At 38.2% G+C, this 16767-nt stretch overlaps 1 protein-coding gene across 2 annotated transcripts in view; it reads right to left on the bottom strand.

The window, feature by feature from the left end:
* Apoltp (Apolipoprotein lipid transfer particle) overlaps positions 1–16767 on the bottom strand; it is a 6186292-nt gene that overhangs the window by 4713173 nt on the left and 1456352 nt on the right. For both annotated transcript variants that reach the window (XM_081762641.1, XM_081762640.1), the window contains exon 13: positions 16185–16351. In XM_081762641.1, the coding sequence (XP_081618767.1) occupies positions 16185–16351 (167 nt within the window). The remainder of the gene's footprint in view (positions 1–16184; positions 16352–16767) is intronic.

Genomic DNA, 16767 nt, shown 5'->3' with positions numbered 1-16767 from the left:
AAGTTAAGGTAGCTATTAATTCCTATCCATCTGGTAGTGCGGGAGGTGTAGATGGTCTTCGCCCTTCGATTCTGAAAGATCTTCTATCCTGTCAAGTACTTGAGTCGAAAGAAAAGCTCGTAAAATCATTATGCGTTCTGTTGAATGTATTTATTTCAGGAAAAGTTCCCTTGAAAGTTCTGCCATTGTTTTTTGGAGCCAAACTTGCTGGTCTTAAAAAGAAATGTGGTGGAATTAGACCTATCGTCGTTGGTAGTGTCTGGCGTAGAGTATCAGCAAAAATTATATGCTTCAGAACACGGGAGCATTTTAAGAACTTTTTGTCTCCGCATCAACTTGGTGTTTGTATTCCCAAAGGAGCCAAAGCAGATGTACGTCCAGTCCGGGTTTATTTTTCCTCCATTTACAATGCTCCTAAGGTTATCTTAAACCTGGATTTTCGCAACGCATTTAACGAGCTTCGCCGGGACTTCATGCTCACTACAGTGTTAAATGAATTTCCTTCTATCTATCTATATCTTTACCAATGTTACGCTCCACCCATTGATCTATTCTTAGGTCAAAATACTATTTCATTCAAGATAGGAGTACAACAAGGCGATCTCCTGTGCCCAGCATTTTTTTTTTGCTATAATCATTTATTCCTTAGTGAAATCAATCAACACTGAAACATTTGGTATTTGGATGATGGGACTATCGCTGATGAACCTAAATTACTTCTTTCAACTCTAGCACAAATAAATGGGAAGGCGTCTGCACTTGGCCTGAATTTGAATTTTTCAAAGTGTGAAGTTGGATTTCTTGGATCATTTGAAGCCAAATTCGACCTTTTATTTAAAACATTTGACGAAGCTGCTCCAGGAATACGTCTCCTAACTAGCCAAGAATCTTGTCATCTAGGCGCCGCTCTCACAAAGGAAGCATTTACCAATGCCCTGTTAAGCAAAATATCGAAGTTAGAATACTTTTTGTCTCGACTCGTCTCGATCTCTGTCCATGCAGCTTTCTTTCTTCTACGTTCCTCTTTGTCGATCCCTCGTTTAAACTACTTCTTACGATGCTTTCCATCTTGGAATGAGACTCCACTACTAGATAAATATGATCTTGTCCTTAAAATAGATCTGGAGTCAATCTTAAACTGCTCCTTAAGCGACGAATCTGCGAGATTAGGGGCTCTTGGTATTCGACGATGCGTTGATATGGCGATTCATTCTTTTTTAGCGCCTTACCAGGGAACTCTTCTTTTAGTCGAGGCTCTTCTTCCGCAAGGTTACCACCTAGACCCAGATGGCACAGTTCAAGAAGGCTTCACCAAATGGAAAAAATTAACAGATACAGATTTTCCAGAAATAAACAAAAGAGGTTCTCAGGCATCTTGGTATACACCAATTGCAGCGCATTTTCATGAACTTCTCTTACAATCAGTTATTGCTCCAGAGGATAAAGCCAGGATTCGTGTTGCCTCATCCCTACCACCTGGGGCATGGTTGAATGCAATATCCTCCCCACCCTTAGGTCTTCATATGACTAATGAAGCATTTTGAATCGCTGTCGCCTTAAGATTAAGTTCAGCTATTTGTTAGCCACATCGCTGTCCAGCTTGCAGGTATCAAGTTAACCAACGTGGCTGCATGGCCTTTTATGCATGGAGAGCATGGGTAGACAAGCTAGACACTCTTCTCTGAATGATATCATTTTACGAGCCCTTACCACAGCTGGAATTCCTTCCGCACGTGAACCTTCAGGATGTTGTCGTTCAGATGGTAAACGACCTGATGGCATGATGTTATTTCCTTGGTTGAGAGGCAAATCACTAGTATGGGACTTTACATGTTCAGATACATTTGTCCATTCAAGTCTCCCTTTAGCTGTTTCGAATGCTGGAGCTATTACTAGTCGTACATAGAGAAAAATCCGTTCTTCGGACAGCGGTATATTGTAAAAATATACGGTATCCTCTTGTTTAGTATAGAAATCAGTACGGAGCATGCGTTATCCGTATGCTACATTGGCACTGAACTTAGATGTTACATCATGCCACTGCAGGATATCTGACATATAGCAGTTTTTCGTATATCACATGCATATACTTATGCTACCTTCATCAGCTATGTGTTATATATGTCCATTTGTATGTGAGATCCTGACCCCTATATTATTTTATACGGAAAGTACGTATAGATGTAACACTTATGCAGAAAGTATTATAAAACATGCGTTTTCAGTTAGACGTCTGCTCTACGTTGTCCAAACACTACAAGAATTACGTATGTAACCTATTACAGTACATAAGACACGAATCAACTTGTGCTATGTGGCCAAAAACACGAACGATAATTGAGTTAGGATAGAAGCGCATGAGGGAGGCCCGAGTGACAGCGAGCGGGTGTGTCCATAGGGAGCAGGCGCGTCAGCGATGGGGGTATACGTATATACGATGATAGTGGAAGAGCACACTTAAAAATACAATACTTACATTATCACTTATAATTCATTTCAATATGGTGTTACTGATGGTAATTATTTATATTCACACTTATTTCTTCATGAAAAATGCAGGACTTCACATCGTATTTTACCTATAAATTTCCCTTTTCGTAGAACCGTCTGCTCGAGTGAACCGCTAATTCGCCCGTTCCCTACGGACGCAACTTGACTATAGCCCTCCAGCTTTACCTTGGCATAAACCGTAAGAGATGCAAAAAGATTGCTTGTAATGAGCAGCTTGCAAAGTTTGGTACGTGGTTTTGAGACGTGTGGCTTTCACTATATGTACTAGATAAGAATGTATGTGTCTCATACAATTTACAAAAGTGGTTGATGACCCTCTAGAAATAAGTAGATAATAAGTTTTACGCTATTTGCATGGAATTTTAGAAAAAAAAAATGGATTCATAGACGTAAATTTTATGCCTCCTAAGGTTAACCTTTACTGGGACACTGTTTAGAATATATTCTCGAAAACACTATGGGCTGAATTTGTCAAAAAAAAAAAAAACGTACAGTATATATGTAATTTATTTCTAGTAGAATCTCTATTGTAAAGCTACAGCCACACATGCTTTCTAGCGATATATCCTCCTTATTTCTCTTTGCGAGTTAATAAACTGTACCTCAAAATTAAAAAAAAAGAACTGTATTCCTAACCAACAACGTTATTTCTCCCTTTGCAAGAACAAAGTTCGGAACATTTATTTCATATTTTTGATAAAGCATACATTGTAACTATGTTGTTGCTGCTTACGATGTCGGTACCTTATCAAAGTATAATCGAGCTGCGGAGTTTTATCCTCAACTTTTTTGACGAAAGTTTAGCCTCGCTCGAGGTGTGGCTAGACCAATCAGCCCTCAGTGTTAATCGTACCTGAGGGATCACTTTGGAAGCGTTATGCATTGCACAGTCAAGGAGAAGGTTGAGGTATCCCACAGGTACGGTTCGTCTAGGGGACCCCTACTTAGTTACTAAAAGTAACACTTCCGAACTGTAAGTCAGAATTTGATAAAATTTCGAAGGTAGATACTACACATGAAATAAATGAATACGGGTTTCTTATTTTCTGCGAAAACGGTTTTAGAGTGCAAAAGCCCCACCCAAATTTTTGAAAGTTGACACCCGAAAGGCAAGAAACAAATGACCCGAGGTCAACGAAATTGTACACACATATTGTAGACAAAAAATGAGAGAATACGTGTTTCGTATTTTCCTGTACAAAACGGTTAGGCGGGGAATGGATCCCTCCAAATTTTTCCTCAGGAAATATTGAAAGTGCTATTAACATTATGTCAGACGTGTGTAAAGGACACGAAGAATTGCAACGAAACTTTGTGCGTGAGCAATAAGCAAAGAATAAAGGAATACATTTTTTTTTATTTTCTGCGGAAAAACGGTTTTAAGGTGCCAAAGCTCCCACCTAAAATTTTGAAGGTTGAGGCCCGAAAGGCCAGAGGAAGTGAACCGAAGTGAATGAAATTGTGCACAGATATTGTAGACATAAAATGAGGGAATATGGATTTCTTATCTTCGTGAAAAGGAAAACCGTTTAGGTGGAACACAGACCCCTCCAAAACTTTGATCATAAATTATCAAAGTGCTAATAACAGCATGTCAGAAGTGCTTGAAGGACATGAAAAATTGGAACTACACATTGTATAGGGACAATACGGAAAAAATAAACAAATACGTTTATTTTATTTTCTGTGGAAAAGAGTTTTTAGGGGCAAAAGCACCCGCTCAAAATTTTGAAATTTGAGGCTTAAAAGGTAAGAAGAAGTGCACCGAATTGAATGACATTGTGCACAAATATTGCAGACGCAGAATGAGATAATTGGGTTTCGTATTTTCCTTAAAAAAAAAAGAAAAAAACGGTTGAGTGAGACATGGACTTTCGAAACAGTTGATTACGAAATATAACAATTGCAAAACATCATACGTCAGAAGTACCTGAAGAATATGGAGATTTACAACGAAACTTTGTATAGGGACAATTTGCAAAACAATAAATGAAACTTGTTTTAATTTTTGCGAAAAAAAGTGTTGGGGCCTAGACCCCATCCGAAAAAAAGTAAATATTAACGTAATAGCGAGGGAAGGAATGGACCGAAGCTAATGTAATTGTGTGTAGATTATATATAGACCCTATGTAAGACAACGTCTTCCGTGTTTCACAAGTGTCCCTATCCGTTTTGCTTCAAATTTGGCAGATCAACAGCAAACTGGAAATATATCGACATGTGTTTTTATTTATGTGTAAAAACACTATTACGGTTAAAGGCGCCTCCTGAAATACTAAAAAATACGATAATGTTTGTGCTTGTAGGTGATCCGCCAAATTTGAAAAAAAAAATTGATGGAAACACGACACTTGTGGAACACGAAAGGCCATATTTTACATATCCAGTAGGGATGCATTCGAGTCGAGTCGAGTCGAGATTTAAGCCTGTCTCGACTCGTCTCGAGAAAATGTTGACTCGACTCGTGTCTCGACTCGAAAATATGTTTCTGTCTTGACTCGTGTCTCGACTCGACAGTCTCTGTCTCGACTCGACTCGAATTCGAGTCGAGACGTCTCGAAATTCGAGTCGAGACAAAATATACGAGTTAAAATATACGCACACAGAATATTATGACTACCTACCTTATTGTCAGTGTGTCCAACTTTGGCACGGATAACAATGGACGCAATGATCCTTGAAAGGTCACTGGAGAGAGTTGATTGGTACACATAGGCAAGGGCGCCGATTTTTCTGTAAATGTGGGGGGGCATTCAGATGCAGAAGGCATATGAGGATTTTAAGACAAATTGTATTCAAATTATGCCAAATATTGTATATTCATAAATAGAATGCGGGGGCTCACATGAGCTTTGGGGGTGCCCGGGCCCCCTCGGCCCCCCAGGATCGGCGCCCTTGCACACAGGTCATCTAATGCCCGTAAATTCCGGGAAGAGGGGCGATGCGCTCTGAAGTCATGTTCAATCACATCCCATTTGTGTTCGATTAGGTTCAGATCAGGCGAGTTGGGCGGCCAGCACATCACTTGGAACTTGTCCCTGTGTTCCTCGAACCACTCCATCACAATCCTGGCCTTGTGATATGGTGCATTATCTTTTCGAAAAATGCCACTACCGTTGGGAAACATGGTCGTCGTCTGCAAGCAATGTGTGATACGCCTTGGCCGTCATGGTGCCTTGCTCGAGCTTCACTAGACACATAGATGCTCACGTGAATGTTTTCCGGAGCATAATTAAGCCACCGCCAGCTTGTCTCCGTCCCGCAGTACAGGTGTCAAAGAACTGTTCTCTTGAAACACGACGAATTCGCACCCTCCCATCGTCATGATGAAGAAGGTATCGGGATTCATCAGACAATGCAACGCTCTGCCACTGTGCCAAGGTTTAATGACGATGGTCATGTGTTCATTTCAGTCGTAGTTGCCGATGTTGTGGTGTTAACATTTCCACATAGATGGGACATGGGCTTCGGAGGCCCATCGTTAGGGGTGTTCGGTGCACTGTGTGTTCAAACGCACTTGTACTTTGCCCAGTAATAAAGTATGATGTTAGTTCTGCCACAGTTCGCTGCCTGTCTTGTTTTACCAGTCTGCCCAGCCTATGACGTCCGACATCAGTAATGAGGTGGGGGCGCCCAACCCCTCGACGTTTGGACGTCGTTTTCCCTTAGTTTCGCGACTTCTTGAAGACACTTACCACAGCACTCCTCGAACATCCGACAAGTCCTGCAGTTTCCGAAATTCTCCTGCCGAGTATGCGGGTCATTACAACCTGCCCTCGGTCAAACTCAGATCGCGGGCCTTCCCCATTCTACACACGACCAGCACTCTCACTGATACTACATGCACCATACGCGTGACTGACTAGCAGGCATTCGTCGGCAGGTGACACAGATATCGCCTGGACGGAAATTATATCGATAGTAGGTTGGTAGTCATAATGTTCTGACTGATCAGTACATACTAAGTAAATTTAAAATGTAGGAAATTTTCAACATTCTGATTAACTTGCAGGAAATTTCACAATGAAAAGAAGCAACTGACTTGGACAAGACAACGGTTAGTTGATGGGGCAATCTTTTTTTCTGGTCTTTGAGGTGTGAGCTTTGACTATGCCTTGTGAAATTTTGATGTTTGGTGCTCATCAGTCGCGCTTCCATTTTTTTTCTAATTGTTCCAGTTCATGATAATTAACAATACATTGCGCAGCTCGAATGCATGTTCACGTCTTCATTCAATCCAACTCAAGCCGCTTCAGATACTATAGAGTTGTATTTGTTTACGAAGAATTAATTGCGTATTAGAAATACACCCCAACAAAACATTCTGCGTGCTCATCTGCTCAGTATTCAAGGTTTTAATTACAACCTGAATTGTTAAAATCCGAACGTAAGTTGCATTAGATATCTAAGCAGTTCCTAGTCTATGGATAATTCAAGCAATGCTAATTAAGGTCTTTCTAGCAAGCACTTCTGCTGTTCATAAACCTTACGCATTGGAGTAGGAAAAAAAAGAAAAGAAAAGAAAGAAAGAAAGAAAGAAAGAAAGAAAGAAAGAAAGAAAGAAAGAAGTAAAATTGGTAATTTTGCAACCGTGACTCACTCGGGCTCATGCTCTCTATCCTCAATGGAGCTCGCGTTCGCTAGTCTCAATGAGGATCACACTAGTCAAGTTTCTCACTAATTCGAGCTTGAGCTTGATATTTACTGTGAAATTCTCTTCAGCTCGATCGCGTAATGCCACACGTCCTTTCTTGTTTTTACATTTGTCTCATCATTTTCGATTTATACGGGTGGCCGTGGACTTTTCAATTAAGTTTTTGTTTTCATTTTGACCCGCCGCCATTTTGCACAGGGTTGTCGTAGAGAGTCGAGACTTTCTCCATTTTCCTTCATTTTACAACAGATTTCAAACGATGTGCTACTTAACCCCCCTTGCCATTTGAAACTTTTTAGTTGGATCCCGTCTGGGGCCCTGCGGGGAACCCTGAGGCAAACTTTTTACCCCAAAAAAGTGTGGCCTTGAAAATGATGGGATACATGTTCACCGAGTTTTCCATTTACCCAATCGTTTCCGAACAAATGACTCGGTTCAAACTATTCTAGCAGGTAATTTCCTAGCTATGGCTTTTTTAAATATCTAGAAATTGGCCATGTTTTTGGCCAATATCACGGGAACGGTAAGCCATAGAGATATGATATTGCTGGTAATCAATCCCTAATAGAATGCTAAACATTTTTGTCCTGATATTAATTGGTGGCCACTGGCCAACTGGCCATTGGCCAAACCACTGGCCAGTTGGACAGTGACTACCGGTTACTATTTGGTACCAAAATGTTTACCATCCTTTTAGATATTGATCAACACCAATATGATCTCTCTATGACTTACGGTTCCCGAGATATGGCTGCTTAAATTTCTGTAAATCGGTCATTTTTTGGCCACTATCTTGCGAACGGTTAGATTGACGCGAAAAATTTAATCATTTTGTCTAATATAGTTTTTGATGCTCTATCTAATGCAGTGTACAAAATTGAAAAAATTGCAAATAACAGACAGACGGACAGATAGACACACAGAATAGAGAATTCAGTAACGAACTTTTTTAAGTTCGTTGAATATGTTGTAACTCACGATATCCCGCCCGGTGACACGTATAACTTCGGGATTTGTCTAGTTATAACATATCCAATGCGAACACAATTGTCTCGTTCGGATCTCACAAGGAAACCTTCCGAAGTGGCCTATGCCAATTGAAAGAGCTGTAACAGAGATGAGCATTCCCAAAAAATTAGCTGCCCATAGCAATAGGCTCAGGAAATATAAGGGGTGGAAGTTCGGGAAACAGCAAGGCTGGACAAGGGGAAAAAGTGCAAATTCCACAAAAAAAAGGAGGGGGGCACGGTAAAATACAATGCTGACAAGTGATGTATAGAAAGAGACTTGCCACAATAGGGAACAAATGAAGGCCACCAGTGGGGTTAACAGTGTTGCCAACTGCAATGAAAAGTACATGTTTTGCAAAGAGCACTATATGAAGTGAGTGCAATATTCAGTGTCAACCTATCATGTAGAACATAAGATATGGCGTGTCTAATCAGTGGTACAATCTAACAAAAGAAAATAGAAAAAACAGAAGTACGAAAAATACGGAAAAAACGGAGTTGGCCATAATGCGCCACATTTGATCAGGGGCTGTACATATTAGAATGAACAAAACAAGAAGCACCGAATATGCAGGAAACCGACGTACCTAGAGTCGAAAAGAAAAACGAGTTCCAAAGTTGGCAAGACTGGCCATGGACATCCAGACAAGTCTAATATAGTTAGGCCACTCGCTTCAGAAAAAGAAAATTCCGGCAACAGGCATCACTCGGAATGCATCAATGTTAGAGTGATTGAGGCAATGTCAAGTCGGGGAACATGAAATGGTTGGGTTGAGCCAATAACCGATAATAGAAGTAGTGAACATTATGTCATGGTTGGGTCGTATGTGGGAATATGCAGGGTGTCCCATCAAACTTTGTGACCTGAAAGATTTGCGAAACGAACAAAAATGTGACGGATCCAGTTGTCCAGGAATGTACCAATGTCACGGGGTGATAAAAGTCTGTGAGAAGCAAGTGCCCCCAGGATCCCCAACATAGGACCCCAGGAGCCAACTTCAAATTTTCAAATGGAAACAGGGACCGAGTGTTACCTCTCTCGATTGATCATGGAATTTGCAACAACATATATAGGAAACATTTGCTATATGAAGCATGTTTTTCAAAATGGCCGCCACAAATACGTGCTGTCTTAACATGGCATCGAACAATGTGATCTCAAATTGCTGCGAAGCGAAAAGAGATGTTGCAAATCGAATTGCACAGGAATGTACTCATGTCGAGGGCCAAGAGAACTTTGTAAGAAGCAAGTCCCCCAGGGCCCCCATCATAAGGCTCAAGGGGGTCAACCGCAACATTTCAAAGCGGAACAGGGGCGGATGATATTTCTCTGGATAGATACAACACCGTCTATATAAAAAAAAAACATTTGCTATATGAATATGAAACAGATGTCAGGCAAGGACAACTAGCGGTGTTTCCCATATGATCAGACGATGACTTATTTATGGCACGAGCCATAGTAGAAGGCGGCTTAGTTGAAGAAACTACACCCTCTCAGTAACCTAAATTGCACGAAAATTTCCAAAGCAGGTTCATTGACCTGACTACCGCATGTTGCCCACTTTGTCCAAGAGCGGGATGGTTTGTTTCTAACTTTTCTACCGAAAAGCATTTGTCTGGAATGGTGTTTCGGAGACAATAAAATAAAGAAAATATACTAGGCAGAGAGAGAGCAGGGAGGAGGGAGTGTACCAATTATTCTTTCCTCTAAACCAGCGTTTCCCAACCTTTTTCAACTTGCAGCACACTATGGGTGTAACATGGATTCTCGCGGCACATTATAGATATTCTTATTTGTAAATATAAAACACACTGGTATTTTTTTTCTTTGATTACTGATCTCCTTCGCACAGAAAAGAAAGCTCGATCACTGGGTTTTCCTCGTGGTAAATCACTATGCTTATTTTTCATTCTAATTTAAAAGGAGAAAACAACTGCAATGAAATGTTGGACTCAGGTTATTAAAAATACGCTTACTCTTTCGAAAACTGTATCCAACCTTTTACTAAGAATGAAGATCATTAAATAACGAACGAACAAATAAATCTATTTTACTTTTAAAACACAAATGTAAATAATTTATCGAAAGGATTGAATGATATTTTAAATTTTCAAGTTACGAAATAGTCTGTAACGATAAAGAAGCAATAATGGTCATAACAATAACAAATACTTTTTTCAACATTAGAAATGTACAGAAAAGTAACACGGCATGAAACTTAAAATTGTAGATTCATAGTAGAGGTTCATAGTAATGTACAATACAAATATACATTTTCCCCTACGTTTTGCAATTTGATTGCTATAGAATTAATAATTTTGTTTTGATATCCTCGCGGTACATCAGTGGCCCATTCACGACACACAAATGTCGCGGTATTTTCACTGCTAGCTTCTCATTTTAGACAGGTATATTTACAACAAAGGGGGGTAGCGTGCACCTTTGCACCCCCTTAAATCTGGCCCTGTCCAGAAGTTATGTAGCCCTATATCGTTCATGGAAATAAAAACACAATAGTTATAACTATGCTAAATTACTATAGACTGCCAATTGCTCATTCAGAGAATTTATGATGTTCACTTTATTGCAATGTTCTTATACAGACTAGATATAGGTTACGGATAATAGTTTTATACAAACTAGATAATCAATTATTATTGTTGTTATTATTATTATTATTATTATTATTATTATTATTATTATTATTATTATTATTATTATTATTATTATTATTATTATTATATTTGAAGTACAATCAAATATCACGACGTTAATTACTAGTTTTAATTAACTGAATTGAGCTGAAAATTAGATCTTGATCTCGGAAGATTAACTATTAAATTTATACGTTCTGAACCTTTCTAAAGTAATAAATGCTGGAATTGGTTTCAAGGCTGTTCCTGAGTGAATAATTTCTTCATGATAATATTAAAAGTTTTAGAAAAATTTTCGAGACATTCGAGTCGAGTCGAGATTTTTATGAGCTGTCTCGACTCGACTCGTGTCTCGACTCGAAAATTCGAGTCGAGAAACACGTTTGTCTCGACTCGTCTCGAATTTTACAAAGTGTGTCTCGACTCGAATCTCGACTCGAATTCGAGTCGAGTCGAGTCGAGATTCGAGATATGTCTCGACTCGTGCGCATCCCTAATATCCAGTATCTAAATAAAATTTCCTTCGCTTCGGTCCACTCCTCCCGCCACTCAACACAACGGTCCACTCAAGAGTTTTATTTTTTTCTTTTCAGGAAAATACGAAACCCGTACTCACGCCCTTTATATCTACAATATCTGTGCATAATTTCAATCACTTTGGTTCACTTCTTCCTCCCTTTCGGGCATCAACTTTCAAAATTTTGGGTGGGAATTTTTGCCCCCTGAAACCGTGCCCCACCGTTCCCCCTGAAACCGTTTGAAGGGTCCGTGCCCCACCGAACCGTCTTTTCCAGGAAGATGCGAAACCCGTATTCCCTCATTGTACGTATACAATATTTGTGCAAAATTTCATACACTTCGGTTCATTTCTGTTTGCCTTTCGGGCAACTAGTTTCAAAATTCTGGGTGGGGGCTTTTGCCCGTTAACACCGTTTTTCCGCAGAAAATAAAAAAAAATATTCGTTTACTTTTGCGTATTGTTCATGCACAAAGTTTCGTTGCAATTCTTCATGTCCTTTACACACATTTGACATACTGTTATAGCACTTTTGATATTTCGTGATCAAAGGTTTGGAGGAGTCCGTGCAACACCCGGCCGTTTTCTCGAGGAAAATACGAATCCCGTGTTCCCTCATTTTACGTCTGCAATATCTGTGCACAATTTTATTCAATTCGGTTCAGTTGTTCTTGCTTTTCGGGTGTCAACGTTCAAAATTTTGGTTGAGGCTTCTATATTAAGCATTTATATTATGTAACTTGTTTTCTTTTCTATGAGATTCTTTGTTTTGGGGGGAGGAGACAAATGCCAAATGCCATTCATGTTGTTTGAACTGCATAAGTAAGATCATTTTGTAACTTTTGATGTCATCCATCTCCGTCACGATAATAAAATTTTCATTCTTAACAGTTTGTTTTATTCTCTTATTTGCAGTTTGCCACACTGATATGTTTGTTACAAAATTGAGGTTTGGTCCAACGCCTTTCGAATTCGCTACCATCCCAACCGCCGAGATTTTTGGTTTGCTTGCTTTTATAGGGAAAGGATTATTGCAGGTGATGATGCACTTTGTGAATCGTGTATACAAATAGTGGGTAGAGCATATGCATGCATTATTCGCTGTTTACCGGATTGCATATCCATTGTACTAATTAGAATCGGTTTAGCAAAATAACGAATTGAATTTGAATAACGATAAAATAATTTGTTTCTTGCCTTTAGACAACAGTAGTTTTCACGATACATTATTAACTTTTTTCAAACTCGTTATATGAGACGGAATTCGATCAAATACCGAAAAACATATACCTGTCATAGGCTCCTATCGGCTAATATTTTTTTCAGCTAATACTTCTTGTACCCTTTGCCAATTGTACCTAGACATTTGTATGTTTAGTATACTCAAGTTGTACTTCCCAATGGGATATGTTTTAGTCTGCAACTGTATTCAAACAAACTGGCAGTTTACTTGTAAGTGTGGTCCGTGACTCAGTGGTAGACAGCTTACCTCTGGTACTTGGGATATCTGGTTCGATCAGCAGGCTAAGTAAGATTCTTGTGGACAAAATCGTGTTCGTGGTTTCTTGGATCATTCTTATTTCTTCCTACATTCTTATTCCACAAATTCTTTCATCACCAATTACTTGCCTTCATCTTTCGTATCCGTTAGCCTAGCAGGTATAATCGTGGGACGCTAAACTGAAACATTTTGTTTCATTTTAATTGCTACTCAATACAGCAAATGTTTAAAGTAGTACTATTTAAAAAAAATCTTTACTTAGCTATGGGGTTATTTCCAATTTTTATTAATCATGGTGTAGTATTATTTCTCCTAAAATATTATGCTTGCTGGTTAACTCGTTTAGAGCATAAAATATTCTCCTAACATATTTAGTGTGTGCCACACATTGGCATACATTATATGAAGGACATTTCTTAGGTTGCCGATCTTCAAACACATGACCATTTATCTGCTTTTTCTTTACAGAATTTCCATGAATTCAGCACTTCCTTTACACAATTCCATGCAATTGTCTCACTCCTGAAAACTACGTTTTGTTTAAGCTACAGTCCTGACTTTCTGTGTAAATTTCAAACCCGCTATTAATAGTTTTAACAGTTTAAAATTTAGAACGGTGTTTCACGCGTGGACCATTTAACTTATACTACTCTATTGCTACTCTATTACAAACGAAGGGGTCTGTGTCAAATATAAAAGTAGGAGGAGAGCAAATAGAACAAGTGAATAGTTTTCGATATCTGGGTAGTATTCTTAGTATTGGCAAGAAGTGCGAACGTGAAATAAAAGCAAGGATAGGAATGGTGAAAGAAGCCTTTAGGAGGAAGAAAAGTCTGTTTTGTGGGACCTTGAATAAAGAGTTGAGAAAAAGACTTATAAAATGCTTCGTGTGGAGTGTTGTACTGTATAGGGCGGAAACGTGGACATTACGTAAAGGTGATGAAAATCGACTGGAAGCCTTCGAAATGTGGGTGTGGAGAAGAATGGAAAGTATTAGTTGGGTCGAACGGAAAACGAGTGAGAGAGTGTTAGAATTGGTGGGTGAGCAAAGAACACTTTTATATATTATTAGGAAGAGGAAGAGAAACTGGTTGGGACATTGCCTAAGAAGAGATTGTATCATGAGGGACGTCCTAGAGGTTATGGTGGCGGGAAAGAGAGGGAGGGGGCGAAGGAGACTACAATTAATCGATGATATAAAAACAGAAAGATCATACGCGAAGACGAAGAGGTTAGCGGGGAACCGCTGAGCATGGAAGCTTCTCAGCTGCGGCAAGTGACCTGCCAATAAAGGTAGAATACCTATGATGATGATGATGATGACTCTATTAGCTTTTTCTAAATGCATAATTGTTCTGAATTGGTTTACGTTCCAAAAATCAATCAGAATGTTTCGTTTGACATATATTGCAATACCCAGATTAGCAGTGTTGCAAATTAACGTGTTATTTTTTTATTGGCGCTATGTCAAGATACTATATCTTTTAAATTTACACATTAAACAAGATCCTGCAATGCCCCATTTATTTTCCTGTGTTACAAAGTAAAGACGCTAGGTTATCATAGATATACAGTCTGCAGTTCTTTACAGAAATACATCATAACTGATACTGGTGTAGGGTAACGCAAATCTATAGTATCTTAGTGTGAAATACTAATATTTTGATACGATATATTTTGAACAAAAAGAAAAGAAGTTAGAACGAATTGCTAATGTGGCCTTTTCTAAAGGAATCATTTCCGAAAAATGGCTAAATATGTATCACTTCCAATCACAAAGGTGCTTTTCGGTCATCTTAGTAATCATAATGCCGCTCAGAGCAATTATTCCATAAATATGGAAAACAAGATTAGAGATTGCTATACGGCTTGTATATACGATTGCTTGTATATACATTTTATAAAAATGGTTTTTGCCTTTTTCTGTTTCTATAGGTATGCAAGATCATTTTGACTATTTGTCATTTTAAGTACTTATACAAACATGTCTTAAATAATGTTACAAACGTTATCAGTATTCATTAAATCTGGGGATCAGTTTAAGATATCAAATTGCTGCAAACTACGTTATGTTTAGGTTTTAAAGAACAATTCAGTGATTGGATGGGATACTTTTTTTTTTAAAAGTATGGTTTCAAAATAAGCATTTATAAAAAAAGCAAATATTTAATGATTTCAAAAATTGTTTCTTGATGTTCATTCTAAAAATGTTACCACTTGATACAAATACATTTTAAGTTTGAACTGACACGTCCGTCAAAATTGCGTTAGTACTTACGCAAAGGTCTCCCAAGTTTAAAATGTTTGTAGATGTTCGTAAAGCTGTAGTATTGTTAGTTTGTAACGCTGGATAACGTATGTGATACCTTTTATTTTTCCATATTTTTTTGTTTAACATGTAGATTTGAAATATATATTAACTTTATCTCGCAATATTTGAGAAAGTAATACCAGATATTCGTATTGTACCAAATTTGAGTATTCGCATTACAATTGTATATATATATCCTGTACAATATCGTTTCAAGATAAACGATCTTCATAAAAAGGACTGGGTCGGGACTAACAGTTGTATTTTGCATCATCAGCTGTTATGTACTAGCGTAAACGTAAGTGGAACTACTTATTACTGTGGTAGTAAATATTATATACATTTTTACTTGTGTTATTTATGAAATGAAATGTAATCTTTAAATTTTATTTTCCATGGTTATGCTGTGTAGGCTAAAGGAGACGGCGATGACGAGAATGAACGAAATGGCGAACGAAGGAAGTGTAACGAAAGGGAAGAACCCCGCGAAAACCTACTCTCAATATGTTTGACCACCACAAAGACTATTTGATGCGAGCTGCGATCGAACCTAAAATTCCACGCAATAGAAGTAAGCTCTCTACTACTGAACCCTTCAGTTTCAAGTCTTGTGTGAATGTTTTAATTCTTTTTAGGCCGATAGAGATTGTGGTTGTTTTGTACCCTTAAAAGCTTTCATATACAACTTGCCATCGTATAATGGTATCACACCACTCAATCCACTTCTCTATGTTCTAAGAGTATCTATGAAAGGACGTATTGTGTCTAAAATTGAATTAAATAATTGATATTCTACAGAGCTTGCCTCTTAATAAATGCTATTACATTGTCGTTATATCAGAAAACCTTCTCGAAAACGTAATTTCTTACTAACGTAATTGGTATGAGTGAGGGCAGTTCGGTAACAGATTTTTTACAGTACGTAACAATCTTTCTTTGTATTTTGAACAAATTTCTGGGCCGTAAGGTTACTTTAATATTACTCAATGCATTTAACATAGTTTTCTCATAAGCATGCTTACCTTGGTTGACTTCCTCTCTTTCCAAAGCATGTGTGACAGTTTTCACAAACAAATAAGTTGGGCATCTCATAGCTTCAAGATACGAAGCAATACGGAGTTCAGAATTTAGAGACATATCACGAAAAAGTTCCAAAAGATACTCCCTTGGTACTTCACAAGGTAGTCGTCTGGAATATGAGAGCAATACAACAAACATTGAGCAATAATTATGGAAACATAAATCAAAACTTATTTCTAAAACATCATTATACAGTTGTTCACATAATTATCTCGAACCACGAGATCTGTAACTTCATTAGTTGAATTATATATCTTTATTTTCCTTTCAAATGTCTGGTCATATATGAAACCCAACACGGAAGTGGTTGGTTACACGAAAGTAAGTCTTAAGTGTAGAGTTGAATGTGCATAAATTGTATATCATAGAATTAATCTCTATTATCCAGTGAGCGTTAAAAAGCAGCTGCATTTTAGCTCTTAACATGTATATTGTATTACCTTATTCCACATTGCATGTGAGAAGAAATAAAAACATTAATGATACATGAATTAGAAAATGATTTACATAATTTTAAAACAGTAA

Source organism: Thermobia domestica, chromosome 6 (genome assembly GCF_964235325.1).
Source record: "Thermobia domestica chromosome 6, izTheDome1.hap1.1, whole genome shotgun sequence".
NCBI classification, from domain to species: Eukaryota; Metazoa; Arthropoda; class Insecta; order Zygentoma; family Lepismatidae; genus Thermobia; species Thermobia domestica.
This window is presented reverse-complemented; position numbering and strand designations above follow the sequence as displayed.